This window comes from Agelaius phoeniceus, chromosome 8, assembly GCF_051311805.1.
Source record: "Agelaius phoeniceus isolate bAgePho1 chromosome 8, bAgePho1.hap1, whole genome shotgun sequence".
Lineage (NCBI taxonomy): Eukaryota > Metazoa > Chordata > Aves > Passeriformes > Icteridae > Agelaius > Agelaius phoeniceus.
Genome location: NC_135272.1, coordinates 10356838 through 10377080, shown reverse-complemented (window position 1 = coordinate 10377080; position 20243 = coordinate 10356838). Strand labels below are relative to the sequence as shown.

Sequence of the window (20243 nt, the reverse complement as noted above, 5' to 3'; positions counted from 1 at the left end):
TCCCAGCAGGACCTGTCACATGGCATGTCCTTGTCTGTGGCACAGGGGTGGCACAGGAAAGAGGGGCTCCCCCAGCTTTTAAATTGTGTTTGTGGCAGCTTGGTGCCTGCAGCATCGATGCACCAAGTGCCAAAATCTCCTGTTTGCAGCACAGCCTGCTGTGACTCTGGTGTGACAGTGGCATTGGCTGTGTGACCCCGCAGCAGCAGCAGCAGCTCCATGGGTGCTGTTTCTTGTCCCAGGTCACCTCCCTTCCTGCTGTTTGGTGGGTTTCCTTCACTCTCCTCACTCTCCCTGGGAAAGGGCCAGCAGGCAGGATGGCGAGGCAGGGGCATGTTTAACAAGGCAGGTGAGGTTGGTGTAAACAGGACAGGAACGGTCCCAAGGCCACCTGGCACTTTACCAGCCCCTGTCCCCTGGAAAGCATCCCAAAGGGATAAAGGTCTGTGTCACTATAGGACACAACACGAGTGCACACACCACTGCTCTCCAGGTGAAGAAAAGGGAAGTTTATTTTCTGACCCTTACATTTATAGTTTTCTAAAAGTGACAGTGGCTTGGAGGGTGAAAGTGCCACCTCTCCAATGACACTGAACAAACTAACAGTTTATCAAATTTCTTTTCTTCTATAAAAGAATGCAAAACAACAAGTTATTTACAGAAAGTGTGTAAAAAAGTTTGCTACAAGAATGTCAACATCAGAAGGCTTAGAAAATCTTAAAAAATCAGGGTGACATGTCTGTGCTGTGCCACAGCACAGTGGGGCAGTCTATGGACATGGTGAGGTGCAGCAGGCACAGATTCCTTTCAGCTTCAGCAGGGGGATTCAGTAGGGCAGCAGTCCCAGGGCTGCATCAGGGAGGTTGGAAGCACTTCCCAGGCTCTCCTGGAAGCAGCCCAGGCAGCCCTGGGGCTTGGAGGAAGCAGCTCTTATTCCTTCTCTAATTTTAGACCTTTTCAGCGCCTTCAGTCTTCTTAACCACTGGTCAGCTGCTGTCTTCTCACACAAAGCAAGCGTGCATAAATTAAAGCAGGCGCATGTATGTGGCTTGGAAACCATCCAGGAGCAATCACTTACACACCAGGGAAGGGTGTGAAACCCCCCATCTGCTCCGGGATTGAGGCAGCACAGAGGGATGAGCCCTGGCACGGCTCCCAGGGCTCTTCCCTCTGTGACACCGGGGCACGCTGCCCTGCTGGAAACCCTTGCTTGGGGCACTGACCCACGGGGAGGATGGGTGATTTCACATTCCCTGGCCTGGATTCCAGGCAGGATGCTGCTGTGACCTCAGCAAAGAAGAGGGGACACGTGTGAGGCACCAGGAGCTGCTGGTGGCAGTGAGTCAGCCCAGGAAAGGTCACCCAGGGCAGGGGGAGCTCTGCTCCCAGCACAGGGCACACTCCTGGGTAAAGGAGCTGCTGCTTTCCCCCTTAAGAGCTCAAATTGGAGATGCAGGACTCTAGGTGGCTCACTAAAATGCAGTTTATTCCATCCAAGGTGTTACAGCAGTCCAGGGTGGTGGGTGACAGAGCTGTGCCCACAGATGTCAGCTCCAGCTGCAGGCAGGCCTGGAGACCTTTTGGTTTTGGTTACAATGCATTATAGACTTTTCTTTGCTGAGCATCTTAATACAGCAGAACAAATCTATACCTTAACTATTATCTATAGCCTATCATAACTGCTATAATTACCGTATTCATGTTACTATTCTCCAATCACTAAAAGTTAGTACATTACAGTTTAAGCTGAAGTTGTTTTTCAGTTTTCTTGCAGTGGAAAATTCTGAGACTTTTTTTCTACTTGCAACTTTGCTGACTTGTTTGCCTGTGCTATCTTTCTGTTTGGTAAAAACATCTTGTTTGAAGTGAGTTTATCTTTTGCTCTAAGTCATAAAACCCCCTTCTAACTAACATACTCTTTGCCTCCTTGGTTATCCAGTAAGACTGGCTCAGCAATTCTTTTCTTCTGTATCAAAACTTGCTTTCATTTCTATTCCTTCATCAGACTCTACATTTAAAAATTTTTCTGCTAAGCATACATATCTGTGAGACTTTCTTGTCAAACTTTCACCCTTCCCCCTGTATCTGCATCCCTGAGTGCTTCAGCAGCAGCCAAGCCAAACTGATGGGCTTCCAGTCAGGGTGATGTTGTTGGGATTTTAACATCAGGTGTGTAGATGCTGGATGAGCCATGCATGGGACAAATCCTGCCTTGAGGAGAGCAGGGTGGGTGATATGGAACTCAGCAGGGCATGGTTACTGCCCTCAGACCCACATCTGCCTGAGCTGCCCCATCTCTATTGGGAATTTCGAGTCCATATCCACCTCTGCGATGGACTCAAAGTTATAACAGGGTGGGAAATGTTTAATTTGCACATATGCCTGCAAAGGGGTCACTATCTGAACATAAAGAGTTGGTATTTTTCACAGCATCAGATTTATGGTAAAAAGCCATAAATAGTAGTTTTTATAGTATGCTTTTTCCACCCTGGCAGAGAATAATATAGAAGCACAGTAGAAGTGAAAAACAAAGAAGAGAAGAGATAGAAATCAGCAGAGAGAGACAGAAAGGGTGAATACAGAGCTACAGAAGTGTTAATGGATCAAATTCAGCCAGTGGGTAAATTGATCCTGCTGCATCCAAGGTGGAGAAGGCACAACCCTCCTGGCAGGTCTCAACCTGAAACAGGAATGAAAGCATCATCCTTACCCTCCTTGGAAAATCTGCAGGAGCTGCCAGGGCAGTGTGTGCAAGAGGATGGATGGGTACTAACATCCCTGCCACTGGAATCAGATCAATCCACTGCATTATTATGTTCCTCCTGGCTTTAAAGAACATCCTGCAGGCAGCTCAGCTGACTGTATGAACACCCTGACCTGTCCCAATGGATTGGGCTGCTCCCAGTGTGACCTTGTGCGCTGCCTCTTCCCCGGGGTCTGGCACCCCCAGCTCCTGGTGCTCATCATCACACCCTCATGCTCTGCCAGCAGGGAGAGGAAATGTGAGAAAAATCAATAGCTCCAGCTCAGGCTGCCGGGGGATTTGTGCATTTTTGCACGGGGAAATCTGATATATTGACCCAGTTCCTCAAGACCGCCATCGATGGAGCTGATGATGGGAGGGCTCAGGGCTGGGGGTGTCCAGCCCAGGGCTGATGCTCTGTTGATTCTGGAAGTCAGGGCAGCCTCTCTCGGTGTGATTTACTCAATTCCCTTGCTGTTCCACATCAAGCAGGCTCCCAGCTTGCTTTTACTTCTTTATTTATTTATTCCCTGTCTTCCTTGCCAGGCAGTGGCAGTGAAGCCTCTGGGTCGTGCCTCTGGAGTGGGAATCAACACATGGGCAGGGCAGTGAAGGATGCAAAGAGCTGCCTTTGCCCCTGCTGATGCCTCCCCACCAAGGCTGGGACGTGCTGCTGCTCCCAAAACCCTGGGATTTGGCATAATTTCTTCTGTTTTTAGTGGAGAGTTGAGTTTATCTTCCTGCTGATGTTGTACAACAAGGGAATTTTGTAAATCACACCAATCCCCCTGACCCCATGGTCCAGGCTCAGCAAATCCTGCTCTGCTCATAGGGCCAGGGAAGGTCGTGCTCCTAAAGCTTTTCCTCCCATGCCAAACTGATCCCCTAAATATCCAGGCTTTCTTAAAATTCTTTTGCCTGGGGAGAAGGTGGGAGGAGGTCCATGGGTTTCCTGCATTGTCTCCTGCGATGGAAAACCCTCCTCTTTGTGATTTTATCAATGCCAGTAAAGCAAATTTTCCCTCGGCAAGACTCTTTTTTTCTAAAGCCTTTTTTGAAGACTCCTTTTCCCCAGCGATGCAGAAGCTTTAAAAGTATAATTATATATTTTAAAAAAATCCCACCATGCTATTTATAAATTATTCTATATGCTCCCAACAAAGCAAGTGCCAGACTGCACTGGCGGAAAGCCCACTCCAGCTTCTCCTTGCTTGGTTTCAAAATGCAAATAACATTGCTTCTATGATTTTTTTTTTCCCTAACTACAACAGCACGGGGGAAATCACAATGCAAACTCTTTCCTGGAAAAAAAAGAGAGAGAGAGATGAGGAAAATGTGGCAGCCTTGTGCAAGGGAGGTATGGGGAGGAGATCCAGACCTAAGGTAAAGAGACTGGGATCCAAACTTGAGTTGTGGAGAGGAGATCCAGACCCAAGACTAGGATTTTTTGGGATGAGCATCCCTCCTCAGTGCTGCCTGGATTCCCCCTGCCTGCCCTCCACCCAACTGTAGGCAGAAGGCAGTAGAGGCAGGGAATAGTGGAGGCCTTTTGTCTTTAATTTAAGGCTTCTCCCTGCCCTCTGTCCCTTCCTGTATTTCTCCCCCAAGCCTGGATATGCTGAACTGAGAGTTTTGAAACCTTTAGAGGAGTTGGAAAGCCCCAGGTCCCAGCAGAGCAGTGAAACACGAGGATGCTCAGTGTGGTCCCAAGGGGTGTCTGATAACGGGAGGCAGGGATTTGCCAATCAGATATTTGAATGGAGCTGTGTCTACGGGGCAATGGTGAGCAAAGAACCCAGCCTCTTCTCTGCCTCCCCTGTTACCATCTGTCTTCGTTTAATGACAAAAAAATAGCATTTATTGATATAAAATAAATAAAGAAAAGTGGGTGGGGGGGATCACTGGCTATTTTCCATTACAACATTTGCCAGCTGTCGTATCAGAAAACATTAATTTATTATACACCCCAGCACGTATTCCAGGCAATGCCTCCCGCAAATAACAAAGAGAATATTTATCTCTTAATCCCCTTTTCTGCCCCCCTGCTGCAAGTTATCTCCGGGAGCCCGCCGGCATCCAAAGGCTCGGGGCTGTAACATCCCAGCTCCTCTCGGCTGGAGCAGCTCAGCCCCGGGGCGATGTTATCGGGCACGGCGATAACAATGCCAAGGTGAGGCATTGAGAAGCCGATAACAATGCCAAGGTGAGGCATTGAAAAGCCGGTGACCTGAGAAATGTAAAGTCAAGCAGTGGCACCGCGCCGGGGCCAGCGCCGGGCAGGCTTGCTGTGAAGTGTCGCAGCAAGGGCACCAAAGCTCTGCTCGTTAAAGGCTTGGCTGCAAACATAATTAAGAGATGCTATCAGTGAGCGCCAGGCGAATCTCAGCCCTCGCAAATCACGGATTCCCGGGGATCCTGCGACAGGAGCCCCGTAAATCTCCGCAGCAAACGAGCTCGGCCGGCGGCAGGGGGAAGGATGCTCCAGCAGCTGCAGCAGGGGACGGACCTTGTGGTCGCGTGGAAAAAGCTAAAAACTGTCACACCAAAGGTTGGGAGGCTTCAAGGAAACCAAAATTGATCCCAAATCCCAAAACGGAGGAACTGGAGAGGGGCAGGGTTAGGGCCACTGAGAATCCTTGGGATAACCAAGGGTTGCAGCCCCGTTCGGAGCGGCTCCGGTTTGGTCCCTCGGGCCATGATCCGGTGGGTACCAAATTCCCAGCCCCAGGGGTGTCTGTCTGGGACAGACACGGCCCTGTGCAGGTGGGTTTGCTCCAAAGCTGCCCTGGAGTCCCTGCTCCCCCTGTCCCAGCCCGGAATTGATGGGCAGCACAAAGGCAAAGGTGGTGAAGGTCATGCAGCTTTTGGAAAGCTTTCCCTGTCCCCTTCTCCCTCCTTCTTTTCCCCTCTTATCTTTCTTTCCCTTTTCTGCTGGTCTTTTGTGGCCTGTCAGCCCAGCTTCCCTCCTCCCTCAATCCTGCACTTTCTCCTACTCTTTCCCCTATCTTCACCCCTGTTCTCTGTCTTTCCTCTCCTTGATCCCTCCCCATCCTGCCACTTCTTTTCCCCCATGCGCACCACTCTCCCTGCTACATTTCTCCCCTTCCTACCCCCTTCCCATTTCACTTCATCTCCACCCCATTCCCTTTCCATCACATCCCTTCCACATTCTATGATAGCCCAATTTCATCCCATCCTACTCCTTTCCCAATCCCATCCCATCCCATCTCATCCCCATCCCATTCCCATCTCACCGCCATTCCCATTCCCACCCCATCCCCATCCCCATTATCATTTCCTTCCCATCCCCATTCCCATCCCCGTTCCCATCCCCATCCCCATCCCCATCCCCATCCCCATCCCCATTCCCATTCCCATCCCCATTCCCATCTCCGTTCCCATCCCCATCCCATGTTCCCATTCCCATTCCCATCCCCATTCCCGTTCCCATTCCCATCCCCATTCCCATTCCCGTTCCCCATTTCCATCCCCGTCCCTCCCCAGGCAGTTCCGCATTCCCGGGGCTCTCCCGCCCATCCCGGGGGTTGCGGGTGCCGCTCCCGCGCCCCAAACCCGACCCCAGACCCGCGCGAGCCGCGGCGCCCCCCGGCGGCGGGCGCGGGAACGGCGCCTCCCCGCGGGGCGGTCCCGGGGCGGTGCCGGGGCGGTCCCGGGCGGTGCCCCCGCCCCGGGCCGGCCGTGCGGCGGTGCCGAGGGCGGGCGGGCGGTCCCGGGGCGGTGCCGGGCGCAGGCCCCGCCCCGCGGCGGTGGGCGGGCGGCGGTGCCGGGGCCGCGCGGTGCCGGTGCCGGTTGGCTGCGGGCGGTGACGGCGGGAGGCGGTGGCGAACATGGCGGCGGCGACGGCCGAGGAGGCGGCGGCAGCGGCGGGGCGGCGCTGAGGAGGCCCGAGGCGGGCTGAGGAGTGGCGGGGCGGGCGGGCGGGGGCCCATGTGCGGTGGCGGCGGACCCCCCCCGCCCCCCACTACCGACGCCCGTTCGCAGCCAGGCGCCGCCGAGGCGGCTCTGCGGGCGCGGAGCGAGCGCGGCCCCGGCCCGCCGGCAGCGGCGGCGGCGGCAGGATGAAGTTCGCCGAGCACCTCGCGGCGCACATCACCCCCGAGTGGCGGAAGCAGTACATCCAGTATGAGGTACGGCCCCGGGCAGCGCTGCGGGCACCGGCCCCGGCCCCCCGCGCCTCACGGTGCCCGCCGTGCCGCGGGGCGGTGCTGATGGAGAGGCAGCGTGTGCGCGTCCGCCGCGGCGGGGAGGCTGCGGCGCTGAGGGGCACCCCTCGGCTGTCCGGCTCGCTAATTAGTGCGTTAATTACCGCCCGTAACCTCTTGCCGGCGGACAGAGGTCGGGGCACACGCTCGGCACCGCGCACCCCCAGCCCCGGCGGGGGCTCGGCACCAGCGCCGGTTCCCGGAGGAGCGGTGACTTTGAGAGCTCCCGGCCTCCCAAGGGCGATCCCGCCGCGCTGGGCAGCTCCCGGCGCCCTCCCTGCCCTGCCGGGGCCACCGGCACCGCTCGGGGCTCCCCCAAAACAGGGCTCCAAACCCCTGTCAGCTCCCCCGAGCCCTCCAAACAGGGCTCCAAACCCCTGTCAATTCCCCCAAGCCCTCCAAACAGGCTCCAAATCCCCATCAGCTCCCCCAAGCCCTCCAACCAGGCTCCAAACCCCTGTCAGCTCCCCCAAGCCCTCCAAACAGGGCTCCAAATCCCCATCAGCTCCCCCAAGCCCCCCCAAACAGGGCTCCAAATCCCCATCAGCTCCCCCAAGCCCTCCAAACAGGGCTCCAAACCCCCATCAGCTCCCCTGAGCCCCCCGAAATAAGTCAGCAAACCCCCATCAACTCCGGTTTTATGACAATTTTTAAGTAAGGCTCTGCAGCTCGCGGTTTCACACTCCAGTCGGGGCGTTTATGAGCACTGTTTGCAGCAAGTTGTGCTGCATTAATCGTGAATTATCTGCAGAACACGGCTTTTTTGGGCTTTATCACGCCAGCCTGCTAAAGGTCATGCTGATTGCTTCGTTTCAGATTTATCACACCGATTCTGGGCTTGGTTGGAACTGGACGGAGCTGGGGGGTGGTAATTTGTAGTAAAACCATTTCCTATTTCAGTGTCAGCAGTAAAAGTGGCAGGTGCCAGCGATGTCTTTTCCACAAGTAATAATTAAATCTAGACAACGGAAAGCTGATTATAGGACAGCCGTGATCAGCAAAACTTCTTGACTGATTGACTCAGTTAAAACCACGGAACATTTGTTATTGTTTGAGGGCCTGTATTTTCTCCCTAGGACTATAATAGCAATTTATTTATACTGTCCATATTAATCTGTCTGGATTTGCAAGGAAAACCACATTTATCTTAGCTTGCTTTGTTATAATGTTGAGCTTGAGAAGTTTATATCTAACCCTTTTCACTCTTCCTTTGTTTCCCTTTACCTGACTGCAGAGGAACGGATGTTTAAATAAAAACTGCAGTTGGGTTTGGCTTTACAACAATATTGTGATCTCCTTGAATGATGTGGAGAGCTAGATGGCCAAATCATGCCATCAGTCTTTGAGGAGGAGGAAAACCATTGTCTTGATAAAATAAAGGGCCAGCTTAGTTCTGCATCGTGTCTCTAATGGGTTATCCCTGTGAGAGTTGTCTTCTGCTCCTGAGAAAACTTGGATATCTTCCTAAGAGCAGCTTTTGGAGGTGTGTTGGAGGGGAAGGCAAGGGGAAATAAAAGGGTGAAAGATCTGTCTGCATGCTGAGCAAACAGCTGTGGAGAGAGGGGAAGGAGACCCAGTGAACTACGACACCTTGATTAATGTGTGAAGAGCTCTGCTGCTCCTCGGCCACTGTTTTCATTATGGGAGGTTAATTTTCAGCTGTTTTAACTAGGGCACTATCATGATGTCATTCTCCCTTCCTCCAGCCCAGTTTAAAATGTCTATTTCAGTCAAAACAACTTCCTTCAAGTTGTTACTCTTTCTAATCACAAGTAATCTCCTCCTTGGATAGACAGCTTAATGTGGAGTGAGGGAAAACACAAACCTCACCTTCCCTTTCAGTAATAACTTTCAAACTCTTTGTTTGCCTTGTTGCAGCTGGCTGGATGTGAGTCAGCCTTCTGCTCATGCATATTACAGTGATGGAATAGCCTGGCATTTATTATTCAGTAACTGGTGGTCGTGTGGGTGCAGTGCATAAAAGCCCAGCACTGCCTCCATTTACTTGTTGATTATACCTGAGGCAAAAAGCACCCAGCCCTCCTTTGTCCAGAAAAATTCCCATTGCTGATCAGCAAATGTGAGGTTAAACTTTGCCTGTGTTACTTGTGTGCAGTGCTGCTTATAGAAGGTGTCACAGTAACTTTTAAAACATGATTTGTGGATTTTAATAGTGTTATATTGTTTCTTCACCTGACAGTTTATATCTTTTTAATTAACGCAGGAAACGCCCTCTCAGAGTGAGAGGTCTTCTTGGGTAGGTTTTTAACTCTGAAAAGATTCTTCCTGTTTCCAGGATGTCACCTTCAAGATCACAGAATTCTGGGGTGGTTTGGGTTGGAAGGGACCTTAAAGATCATCTTGTCCCATCCCCTGCCATGGGCAGGCACAGCTTCCACTACTCCAGGTGGCTCCACGCCCCATCCAGCCTGGCCTTGGACACTTCCAGGGATGGGGCAGCCACAGCTGCTCTGGGCACCCTGTACCAGGGCTTCCCCACCCTCAGGGAAGATTTTTTGCCTAATATCTGATCTACCCCCGCTCTCTTTCAGTTTGAAGCTGTTCCCCATGAAAGGACTGAAAGATGATGCAGAAATTGATTTCTCTAAGCCATTCTGTATCATAAAGATAGCCTCATCTTAATTTTCTCCTCTGCTATTTGTAGTTATTTCCACTGGAGAGCAGGAGATTCTTGGAGTGTGGCAGGACCCAGGTAACCTGTGAGAGCCTTTGAATGGATTTGGAGCAAGCTTTGCCTGTCAGACCAGGTGTAATCTGTTGGTGATAACCTCAGAAAGAGGAATGGGATTGTTGTGTTTTCGATACCTAAAAATGTAGTTTCACTTTCAGGTGGTCTTGAACAATTGACAGTCCTCAAAACTTCTTACCATCCACATGCTTTCCCTCCAAAAATAATCAGTTTAAGTATTCTAAGTGTGCTTGTAGAAGTATGGAAGTTGCCTGGGCTTACAGCTGGTATTCAGGGTGAGAGCTTTAGGGAGAGAAAAAACCATGAATTTTCTTTAAACAGGCAAAAGTAAGATATATTTTGATAGGTGTGACGTAGATTTATATTTTCTTTCAGCAAAAGCTCTGCAGTGACCATTACTGTACATCTAAGCTTTTGGAGAAGGAGCACTTGGCTTACAGAAAAGAGGGAAAATGGCAGTGAATGCTCTTCTGTTTCATTCAGCTTTTCCCAAAGACATTTACCATGACTGAGCCAACAATAATGTGGAGCTTTAAACCATGATGGACCTGATTTGGCTTTCCATTCCAAATTTCCATCTAAAGATTGCATGCAATGATGTGGCTGTGCCTCACCCTGGCAGCAGCAGTGAGAGGCTTTGCTCACCTTGTTTTAGGGGCTCTGGCAGGGCATTTTCTTCTGTAAAATGAGTCACATTTTCCTAGCTGTTAAACTACAGCTGTGATGTGCACTGCTTCAGTGTTCATTTTGCCTTAAAAGTTTTGGGCCACTCATTTACCCTTTGGAAATGAGCGGCCCAAAACTTTTAAGTTGGAAAAATAAGAAAACTGGAAAAGTGGAAAACAGGAAAAACATGAAAACAAACACAGTCCCAACTTTTTGTGTCAAAATTGTGAAATTCTCATTTCCACACAGTACTGAACAAATTCAGGTAACTTGCATGAATTTCAGCTGATGCTTTTTTCCTTTTTTGGCTGAGAGTGTGCTCTGCTGCATATAATGCTCATTTTTGATGCAGAGAAATATTTGGGTTGTGAGTCCTCTGTTTATCCACAAACCCTCCTGGATTCCTTTGTTTTCATGTCCCTCTCTGGATTGCTTTCAGGAGGAGAGCATTGCTCAGGCTTCTAAATGTAAGTGTGGATCTGCACATCCAGCTGATGGAACTGTACAACTCACTTGTACAGTTGCCAGATGGCTGTTTTGGTTGCAGTTAATCTGGCCTGAATTTGTTTCTCTGCAGGAGCCTGATGGTATTTTTATAGAAAAAGTACATAATACCTTTGACATCTCAACAGCTGGGGAGGGAGGAGGAGCAGAACACTTATTACAGGTGCAAAGTTCATGGGAGAGGTGGGTAAAGGTGTGAGCAGGTGACCTCCCTTCCCTTTTTTTTAAGGTTTTTAAGTCCTTAAAACCCCAGGTTTTAAGTCCTTCTGCTGTTGCAGGAGAGAAACAGGTTGCTAAGTTTTAGGCATCATTTCTCCCAGACACCACCTGCAGCAGGAAGTGGGTGGGGGGAGAGGAGAGCTGAGGTTGCCTGCTTGAATTCAGAGTGTCTCCTGCAGAAACAGGCTTTCAGCTTTTGGGAGGTGGCCAACTCTGCTCGTCAAACCCAGCTTCATGATAGGCAGTTCACACCCAGGCTTGCCACCTCCTGACACAAATCTGTTGTGCTATTTCACTATTTGTCCTTCGGGCTGTTAGCAGAGGAGCTTAGAGGAGCTTAAGTGGTTTGAAAGACTCCTTTAAAACAGTGGGGTTTGTTGTTTTTTTTTTTTTGAGTTTTTTAAGGTTTTTGTCCTTGATTTTGTTCACTGTTAAGGTCTGATAGTTGCATTTTCGTTTTCTTTTTGCCTTTTTTTTTTTTGTTCTCTCATATGTATTTCCACCAGTTGACTGATGGTGCAAGGTGTAGCACTGGCACAGTCTAAAGCAGGGAAATAACCCATTTTGTTTAGTTTGAGGGCAGAAAGAGTAATTCTTAAGTGTTTCCCATTGACAGTGATGGATAACTTTTGTAAACAATCAGTTCTAAAATTCTGTAATCTAGAGGACTAAATAGTTTAGGTGTGAAGGAGCACTGAGCCTTTCACTTTGAGGTTATTGGTTTACTTATATAGGTCAGGAAAGCAGTAACAGAATCTGCTGCCCTGCAGCTGCCAGATTGTACTATGTCAGTCTGCATGGGGAGGGGTCTGTGGGACGACTGACACCTTCAGCTTTCAGGATTGTTTAGTGCAGGACTGTCAATCTTGTCCTTTTTAATTTGTTGTTCTTTAAAAATGACTGATAAAACCAGAGATAGGAATTACACTGGGTTTACCTCTGGGTGGGTTAGGAGATGAGTTGTTCCTACAGTGACTTTCAATGTGCTGTCTCTTCTGGTTTGTTTATCCTGTGTCACATGTTGGTTGTGGTTCATGGAAAAAGTTACAGGTAGGTGAGGATGACGACTGGGATGGAAAAGGAGGAAGATTTTTTGACTACTTGGTGTGCAGAGGCAGATCATGTGCTGCTGAGCAGTGAGTCATGGGGGAAAGGACTGAAGTGGCCGGTGCTCCTGAGGAATTTCAGAGAAGCACCAAGAGCAGAGCAGAGCTGAGCTGCTGGCATGAGGATCATCCAGCAGTGGCTCAGTTGGGAAAACAATTATGCAAGTGACCTTTGCTGAGACCTCTGACTCAGGAGCCAGACCTTTGAGAGATGCCAGAGCTGCTGGTGCAGGCAGCCACCTTGGGTATCTTGTGATAAACAGACTTGTCCTTTAGACCTTGTATTTACCCAGTGTGTTACAACAGCACTCAGCTCCCAGCTGCTGAGCTGATGGTTTTTACCTCCAGGGTTTTGGGGGATGTGTCATTTAACCTGGGAGGTTTTCTCCTGGGGCACTGTGATACACACCTCTGCTTCTGCTATCTTTCAGGATTATGGAAGTATGGGATATGTTGAGAATCAGGCAGAATAGATAGGAACTCAGAAGACCTGAATTAGTTCTTTATGTTAGATTTCTGTGGGCTCAAGAATGAGGGAATAAGGTCAGGTTTTTGTGGTGGTGGAGGAGGGTACTCACGTTCAGTATGGGCATTAAGATGTGAGGTGTGTATATGCACATCACTGTGCAGAAGGAATGAGTCATTTCCTGTGGCTTTTAGTTCCAAACCTATGGCTTGGGTTATTCATGAAGTCCCAGAATGTTTTGGGTTGGGAGGGACATTTAGGATCATCTTGTTCCCACTGCCTGCCATGGGCAGGGACACTTTCCACTATCCCAGGCTGTTCCAAGTCTGTCCATCCTGGCCTTGGACACTTCCAGGGATGGGGCAGCCACAGCTTCTTTGAACAACCTGTGCCAGGGCCTCACCAGCCTCCCAGTAAAGATTTTTTTCCCTTATATTTTACTCCAGCCTGCCCTCTGTGAGTTTGAATCCATTCCCTCTTGTTCTGTCATTCCTGGCCATTGTCCCAAGTTACTCCCCAGTTCTCCTGAACTCCCTTTAAGCACAGAAAGGGGCTCTAAGGGCTCCCTGGAGCCTTCTCTTCTCCAGCTGAGCACCCCAGCTCTCTCAGCCTGTCTCCATAGCAGAGGGGCTCCCACCCTCTGATCCTCACTGTGACCCTCCCCTGAACTCCCCTCATTCCTTCAGCCATTGATCAGAATTCAGTTTATGTGGATGTGAGTGAGCAAACCTTTAACCTGTGCCTGGGGTAATACCAGCACCCCAGAACTGCCTGGGAAGAGCCTTCCAGAAAGGAGCTGCAAGGCAGCTCATGGTGCCTCCAGCACCTGAAACCTGATTACTTAATTAATTCTGGCTGGTGTTAATGTTGCCCTTCAGTTCCCACTTCTAGAGCAGGCCATCACCCTTGCTTCCCTAATCTCCTTCATCATGTTGCCTTCAGCTTTTAGCATGTATGTGTATTTTTGTGATCCTCTGCAACAGTGATGAGAGATCCCTGAGGCTGCTTCTCCTCCATTTGCCTTGACAAACTCCTCTGTGTCACGCAACACTTCAGGTTTTGTTGTTGTTTCATTTTTTTTAATGTAAAGCCTTTAGCATCCTACCAACTGGGAAGTATTTTTCTGAAGGAAGATGTTGAAATGTACAGTTGGAATAAATTTTATAGATTATTAAGATAACAAGCTTGAGATAAAGCAGTCAGTAAACATGAACCTATTTCACTTGTGAACAGAAATATGTGTGATAGCCTTGACATCACGTACCACAGCTTTCTGTGCCAGTCTGCAGGATAAAAGGGCTTTAATTGCTTTTGTTTTCAAACAGGCATATCAAAACAGTGTAATTTTTTTTTCCTCTTTTCATACTAACTGTGTTCCTTGTTCTCTGCCCCTCCCTTGCAGGCTTTGAAAGAGATGCTATATGCAGCTGTGGACCAGGCCCCTTCTATAGAAGGTAAGCAAATTGTAACCCACAGTTGAATTTTTCTTGGCACTGCGTGCTGGACACGTAGTCCTGCTACTTTTCTGTCCTTAGTCCTCCTAATTTGGTAAACTTAATATCCTGATGGGCAAATGCCTGGCCTTTGACAGCCTGCATGCTCTATTTGATTGCTAGAACTCTTTGTCCTCTTTTGTTGGGACAATAAATGTCTTTGTATAGTTTGAGACAGCAACAGCTGGATTCCTCTTGCTTATAAGGTCATTCAGTGGTGGAAGTACTCTCTTCATTGCCTGAGAATAGAGCTTTGTTTTCCTGTGAGAGCCTGCCACTCTGGGAGATAGCTGTGCTGGAGAGACACTGGTTCCTGGTTTGTTACTGGTGATTTGAGCTGCAAGAGTCTCATCCTTTTGTTCTGTGTCCTCCCTGAATGCTCTGCTGCCTCTCCCATGTGGACATGAGTATATCTTCTTCTTTGCATGTGTTTATTGCCTTCTGACTGCTCTAGGTTATTCTAGTAAGGTGATTGGTTTTTAGCTCACTGAATTTTAAATTGTTTGTTTAATTAAGTGATGATCTCTGCAAAATTTCTTAATAGAGCTCTGTATCTTCCTTTTGTTGTCTTTAAAGTACTGAAGCCTCTGTATTGCTTCACTCCTTACTTTCTTGCCCTTCATGTGGATTTCTGACTGCTTTATAACATCCTTACCTTTATTATTTATTATTATAACCTCCTTACCTTTATTATTTTCACTTTTATTGCAGAGTTAATTTTACTAATTTCTGAACATGGCTTTCTGGGTTTCTTGTATATCTCTTGTATATTTTTCTTGTATATTTATAGAGCAGGAGAACAAGTGCTGCTCCTGGTGTAGTCAGTTGTCTAACATCACTAATGCTGGTCACTCTAAATCTTAGGCCATGAATTACTTTCCTTTTGTTGATTAGAACTGGGAAATGAGGTATGATATAGCTAATATAATGCGATTTTTTTTAATTCAACTCAACTCCACCTGTTTTTTGATTAGAATTTTAAAGCCACAGCTGCAATAAGTAATAGTTAAAGAGAGTGTGTGGGATGGGGCAGTCTGTCCTTAAACTCTTCAGAGGTACATTCCAAGCTGAAAACTTTGTGGAAGCAATGCTCAGGCAGGTGTAATTTTTAAATTTAACCTGACACTTAGTAGCTCACTCAACTCATTGTGCTGATTTTGTTAAAAGAATCACACTTTTCTCTACATACAGGTCCTAGAACTAGGTTTCTAAAGATTATGGTCCAAGAATCCAAAATCTATGGGTTATCTTTGGAAAACTCAACATACATTGGCAAAGAGGAAAGTCTTGCTTTATTATTTTAAAGTAGCAAAATTCCATAAAATCTACCCACAAACCTTTCTCCCCAACAGCATAAGACTAAGAGGAACTGAAGTTTTCTGTGCAGGCCAAACTGACAATAATTACTTTTGAAGACAACTTACTAATGTTATTGAGGATCCAGCAATATTTTTATGGGGGACTGGCACAATTATAAGACTTTTTTCCTTCCTCTCTTCTGTCCATTGGTTTATTATTGACAGTGTGAGCAAATGGTGTCTGTGCTGATGGAGCTTTGTAGTCTGATGTTGGAATGTGACTTCCTGGGCTTGGCCAGGGTTATCTGGGATTTCAAGGTGGTCTTGAGTTGTAAAGTGTTATAATGCAGCATTTTGCTTGCTTTATTTTCAGTGCTTGTGTTACAGTGGTGTTCTGTAATGTGCTGTGATGTTTGTTTGGCAAAGCAAGACAAGGTGAAGAATAAAATGACATTATATTTATGCTCTTTTAAACACTGTTAGAGTTTTAACCTGTGCTTCTGCCTCCTCTGATGCTTTAAAAAACTCAACAAAAGGAAAGCAATGATTTAAGACTGTTTCCATCAGTAGAACAATGTTCTGTTCATTTTTGGAGGGGTTGGGTCTTTTCCTCTGTACTACAGAGAATATAATCCAAACAGTTTTGAACCACTCCTATTTAAATCTGTCTGCATGACCTGCCCTTAAGTGCAGAGCAGTTCTACTAATTCCTTCACCTTTCATTTTTCTGTCCCTGTTGCTCGCATCCTTCTCTTTTTTTAAGCCCTTCTGCCTTTGTTCATAGAAACTTTAGGCTGGGTTTAGTACTTGACTGCACACAAACCATGCCCAGAACACTGCTGTAGTCCCTATCACAGGATTTGGAGCAAGTTCCTTGCATTTTGGGAGGGAATGGAGCAGCTGTTGTCAGGGGCTGGCTGTTGGCCTGCATGTTTCCAGTTTAATATGGATTTTGCAATGGATACTTGTGTGTTGTTTTGAGCTCAACACAGAGACTACAGGGCTGTGCTACTGAAACCCAGCCTCCCAGTATGAGCCTAATGTAATCTCATTTTAGACTGGTCTAACTAAAATCCATTTGCTAATTGATCTCGTTGATCACAGACACGCTGCAGAGCTCCAGAGCTGGCTTTGATTTACCTTGCATGAATTGTAAGCTAATCTTTGGATAATATACTGGATTGTGAAGACAAGGGAGTTTTGTACAGCAAAGCTGAGGCTGTTCCTGGTTCTTATTCTGCTTGGCTGGATGTGTGATCTGGCATTTGTGAATGAATTTCTTAGATTTCTGCTGCAGGCTGCTTACTATGTCAGTCAGTAAAATTTGTGTATAGACAGAAATGCTTCCTGTTGCTTAGTAGAATGCTGAAAGCACTTTGGAAATTCTTTAAAACAACAGAAAAAGTGCTACCCAACCAAGGCATGTTGTAAATAATGGGCAAGGCAGGTAATAGGTGGGCCATCCATCATGAACAGCTTTCTGTGGGTTTGTGTTTAGGCATTTTCTGTTTGTGGATAGGTAAACAAAGCTAACTTCAGAATGACTCTTAAAGTTTTGCAAGGGATGGTTGCTTGTGCTACTTTAGTGGACAAAGTGCTGCTGGGAAGAGGATCTTGGCTCTAAATTGGGCAGTTTATTCTGTGTTATTATTTATTATGGTGACCCTTCTCCTTGTGTTACACTGAATCACACCTATGTCTACCTGCTTTTTCCTATTTTTGGGTAATAAATGGACTGTGATTTTAACAAAAAACCTTGTAGAGGGGGATGAGCAATACCTGTCAAGGCTGTATGGTAGGAGGAGGTTGTTTGTAGCTGTCCCCACACACAATTCCAAGGTGGTGTGGCTCCCTGTATTTCATGAGAGTTATTCCAGACTGCAGCATGTCTTTTCTGGCAGTTCCTGGCTGTACACATAGATTTCTTTAATCTGTTCAAAGATAAGTTTTTTTCATCCATCTGTCTCCTTTGTAATGACAGTTTCTTTATGCCAGTGTTATTCCTCCAGATGCTCCTCATCTTTTTACAAGGCAATCCCCTGATGAAACCTGCACCATCCTTCCACCTGAGCAACATCTGTACTAAATTAGTGTTCAGTCTGTTAATTCAATCCCATGCACATCACTGGCAGAGGTATCAAATGATGCTGCATTCCCAGCTGTACAAGGAGCCTTGCCTGGCTTTCTGGAGTATTCTTTGGAGCGTGTTTGCTTCGTTAGCTGTTTGTTGCCTTCTGCTCACTGTTACCAGAACAAGGGGAATGAGTGGATGCTGCTCCCAGGATGTCATTCCCAGCTCCTTGTGGCACAGCAGGAAGGCCTGAATGCAAGTGTGCCAAAACAGGCATCCTTTTTTGACCCTAAGATACCTTTAGCAAGAATCTGTGATGATTTAGAGGCTAAACCTGAGCATAGCTCTGCTTTCCTCTGAGGCAGAATGTGCAGTACAGCAAAAGCATGAAATTCTGACCTCACTGGGAGCATGCTGGGGTGGTTTTTTTGTTGATTCCTTGTCCTCCCACTGCTTCCTGTTCCATTTAAAGCAGGTTAGTGGACCATTCTTGCTGGGAGTGCTCCTGATTATTCCACTTGGTGAGCAGCTGTGTCGGCATCTCCCCGAGCTCCTCACGGTGCTGCTCTCCTCGGCTGCCGCGGCCACCAAAGTGCAGCTGTAAATTATTCATCCCCATTTTCTTCTCCAATGGACAGGGGCCACTCTAAATATTATTTCCTAGAATATTTGCCTTTCAGATATTTAAATTTATCCTCTCTTTAATACCTGTGTAAACAAATATCGTTGTTGTAATATCAGATGGTACAGGAGCGTCCTGTTGTGTCCTCCCATTATGGGAATTATTTAACCCCATTCCTGAATTCCAGTGGCACCTTTCAAAGAAGGATCACACTGGTTCTGTGAGGATGGAATGATGTATTAGGGTAGGAGTGGGAACTGCAGGTGCTCTAGGGTAGAATTCAAACCCAAAAGTAAGAGGTGGTGCTAAAGCAACAGGAATTGGTAGGGGAAAAGCTTTAGTGGTGACAGATATCCTCTGCTGGTGCCTGTAATCTTTGTGGTCTCCTGATGGATTAGGAAAGCAAGAGATGCAAGTTTGGGACATTCTGAGAGTGCCAGCACTGACAGCATGTCTCATGTTATCCCACCCTTGTTTCTGCTTTCATTTGTAAAGCACTTGCCCTGTTAACTGACAGCTACAGATCTTTAGCTTGGATTTATTTCTGTTGCTGAATAAACAAAAGAGTATTCTTTAGGGGCATAAATAATCTTGGTGAATAAGTAGGGTGTAGGACATCACATTCTTTTTCTTTCCAGAGGAAGTTATGAGCCTGACAGTTTTTGTTACATGCAGACATGCTTTGTAGGGTTGATCAAAGGCTTATGATTTGTCTGTATATATGCAGATGCCTTCTTTTTATTTCAAAATAAACATTTATTTCCGATTGCACAAGCTTACTTTGCAGTGGCTTGAGGTTTTGTTTACATGGGAAATGCTTAAGGCTTTAAAAGAGTCTTCAACAGAAGTGCTGCACATCAGAAGCAGTCACAACGAGATTAATGCTTTGTCTTTATTTCAGCATGTTGTCACACACCCATAAGGACACGGGGGTTGGTGTCCTACACCCCTGATGCAGCTCCTTGATTCTGTCTAGGCTGTAATTCAGCCTCTGTATTTATAATTAGTATGTAAACTAACAAAAAAAAAATATAATCCCATGACAATCCTCTTCTCAGTTGGAGATTTGATGCCAGGTATTGGATTAGCTGTAAAAAATAGGTTATTGGGCTTGTGGCAAATGTTAGCTCCCAGAATGTGCAAACAGTGGACAGGAGGAGAACTTGGCAGCATACCAGCATTTAGAGAAGGAGATGATGCCTGGTTTCTCTTCCCCTAGAGCAATAAAATTTGAAAGGTAAACAGTGCATATGGTTGGAGTAGGGTCCAGAGAGAACAGCTGGATGCTCACTAAAATATTTGGAGCACAGATGCCTGTGTGCAAATGTGGAGTACCGTGTGTTCATGTAAAAGTCATTTTGCTGTCAGGAGCGGTTCAGCGCTCACAGCAAGTCAGCACAGAGACTGCTTTGTACCCAGCCCTGCCACTTTCTGTGCCTTCAGAGCAGCCCACGCTGCTGGTACAGTGACTTCCTCTGAGGTGATGAGCACCAAGAGCCTGCATTGTGCTCAACCAGTCAGGAGTGTAACGTGGATGTGGAATAAGGGCCAGGTGAGGCACAGAGCTGGAGTCACAGAATGGAATCAGAGAGTGCTTTGGGTTGGAAGGGACCCATAAAGGTCATCTTGCCCAGCCCTCCTGACATGGGCAGGGACAGCTTCCACTACCCCAGGTTGCTCCAAGCTGTGTCCAACCTGGCCTTGAACACTTTCAGGGATGGGGCACAGCCCACCCTCACTGTGAAAAAACCCATTTTCCTTGTATGTAATCTAAACTGACTCTTTCAGATTAAAACCATTGCCCTCATCCTCACACAACAGGCTCTGCTAGAAAGTCTGTCCCCAGGCTAATTGGGTGATTGCAAGTTGATTGTGGAGACAACGAGCCAATACAAGGTTGGATGTCATTACTGTCCCACAGACCACAGGTCCTCAAGTTGTGGTCTGAGAGTACATTCAGGACCTGCTGGTGTGCCCAGGGTCCTGTCCTGCCTTCTTCTAAACCAGAAAGTCTCCTGGAGCCAGTGGGAGCCTCCCTGGGGCTCTTGGGGTGGTGTGGGACCACACAGAGTAACCAAGAAGCTCATGGGGGTAGGTGCTTTAGCAGGTTGATCACCATTTC

General features: G+C 47.5%; 1 protein-coding gene across 1 annotated transcript in view; it reads left to right on the top strand.

The window, feature by feature from the left end:
* Positions 1-6497: 6497 nt before the first annotated feature.
* Positions 6498-20243, top strand: part of XPR1 (xenotropic and polytropic retrovirus receptor 1) — a 115526-nt gene continuing 101780 nt past the window's right edge. The window contains exons 1-2 of the mRNA XM_054638343.2: positions 6498-6891; positions 14040-14091. Of these exons, the coding sequence (XP_054494318.1) occupies positions 6823-6891; positions 14040-14091 (121 nt within the window). The 5' untranslated portion in view covers positions 6498-6822. The remainder of the gene's footprint in view (positions 6892-14039; positions 14092-20243) is intronic.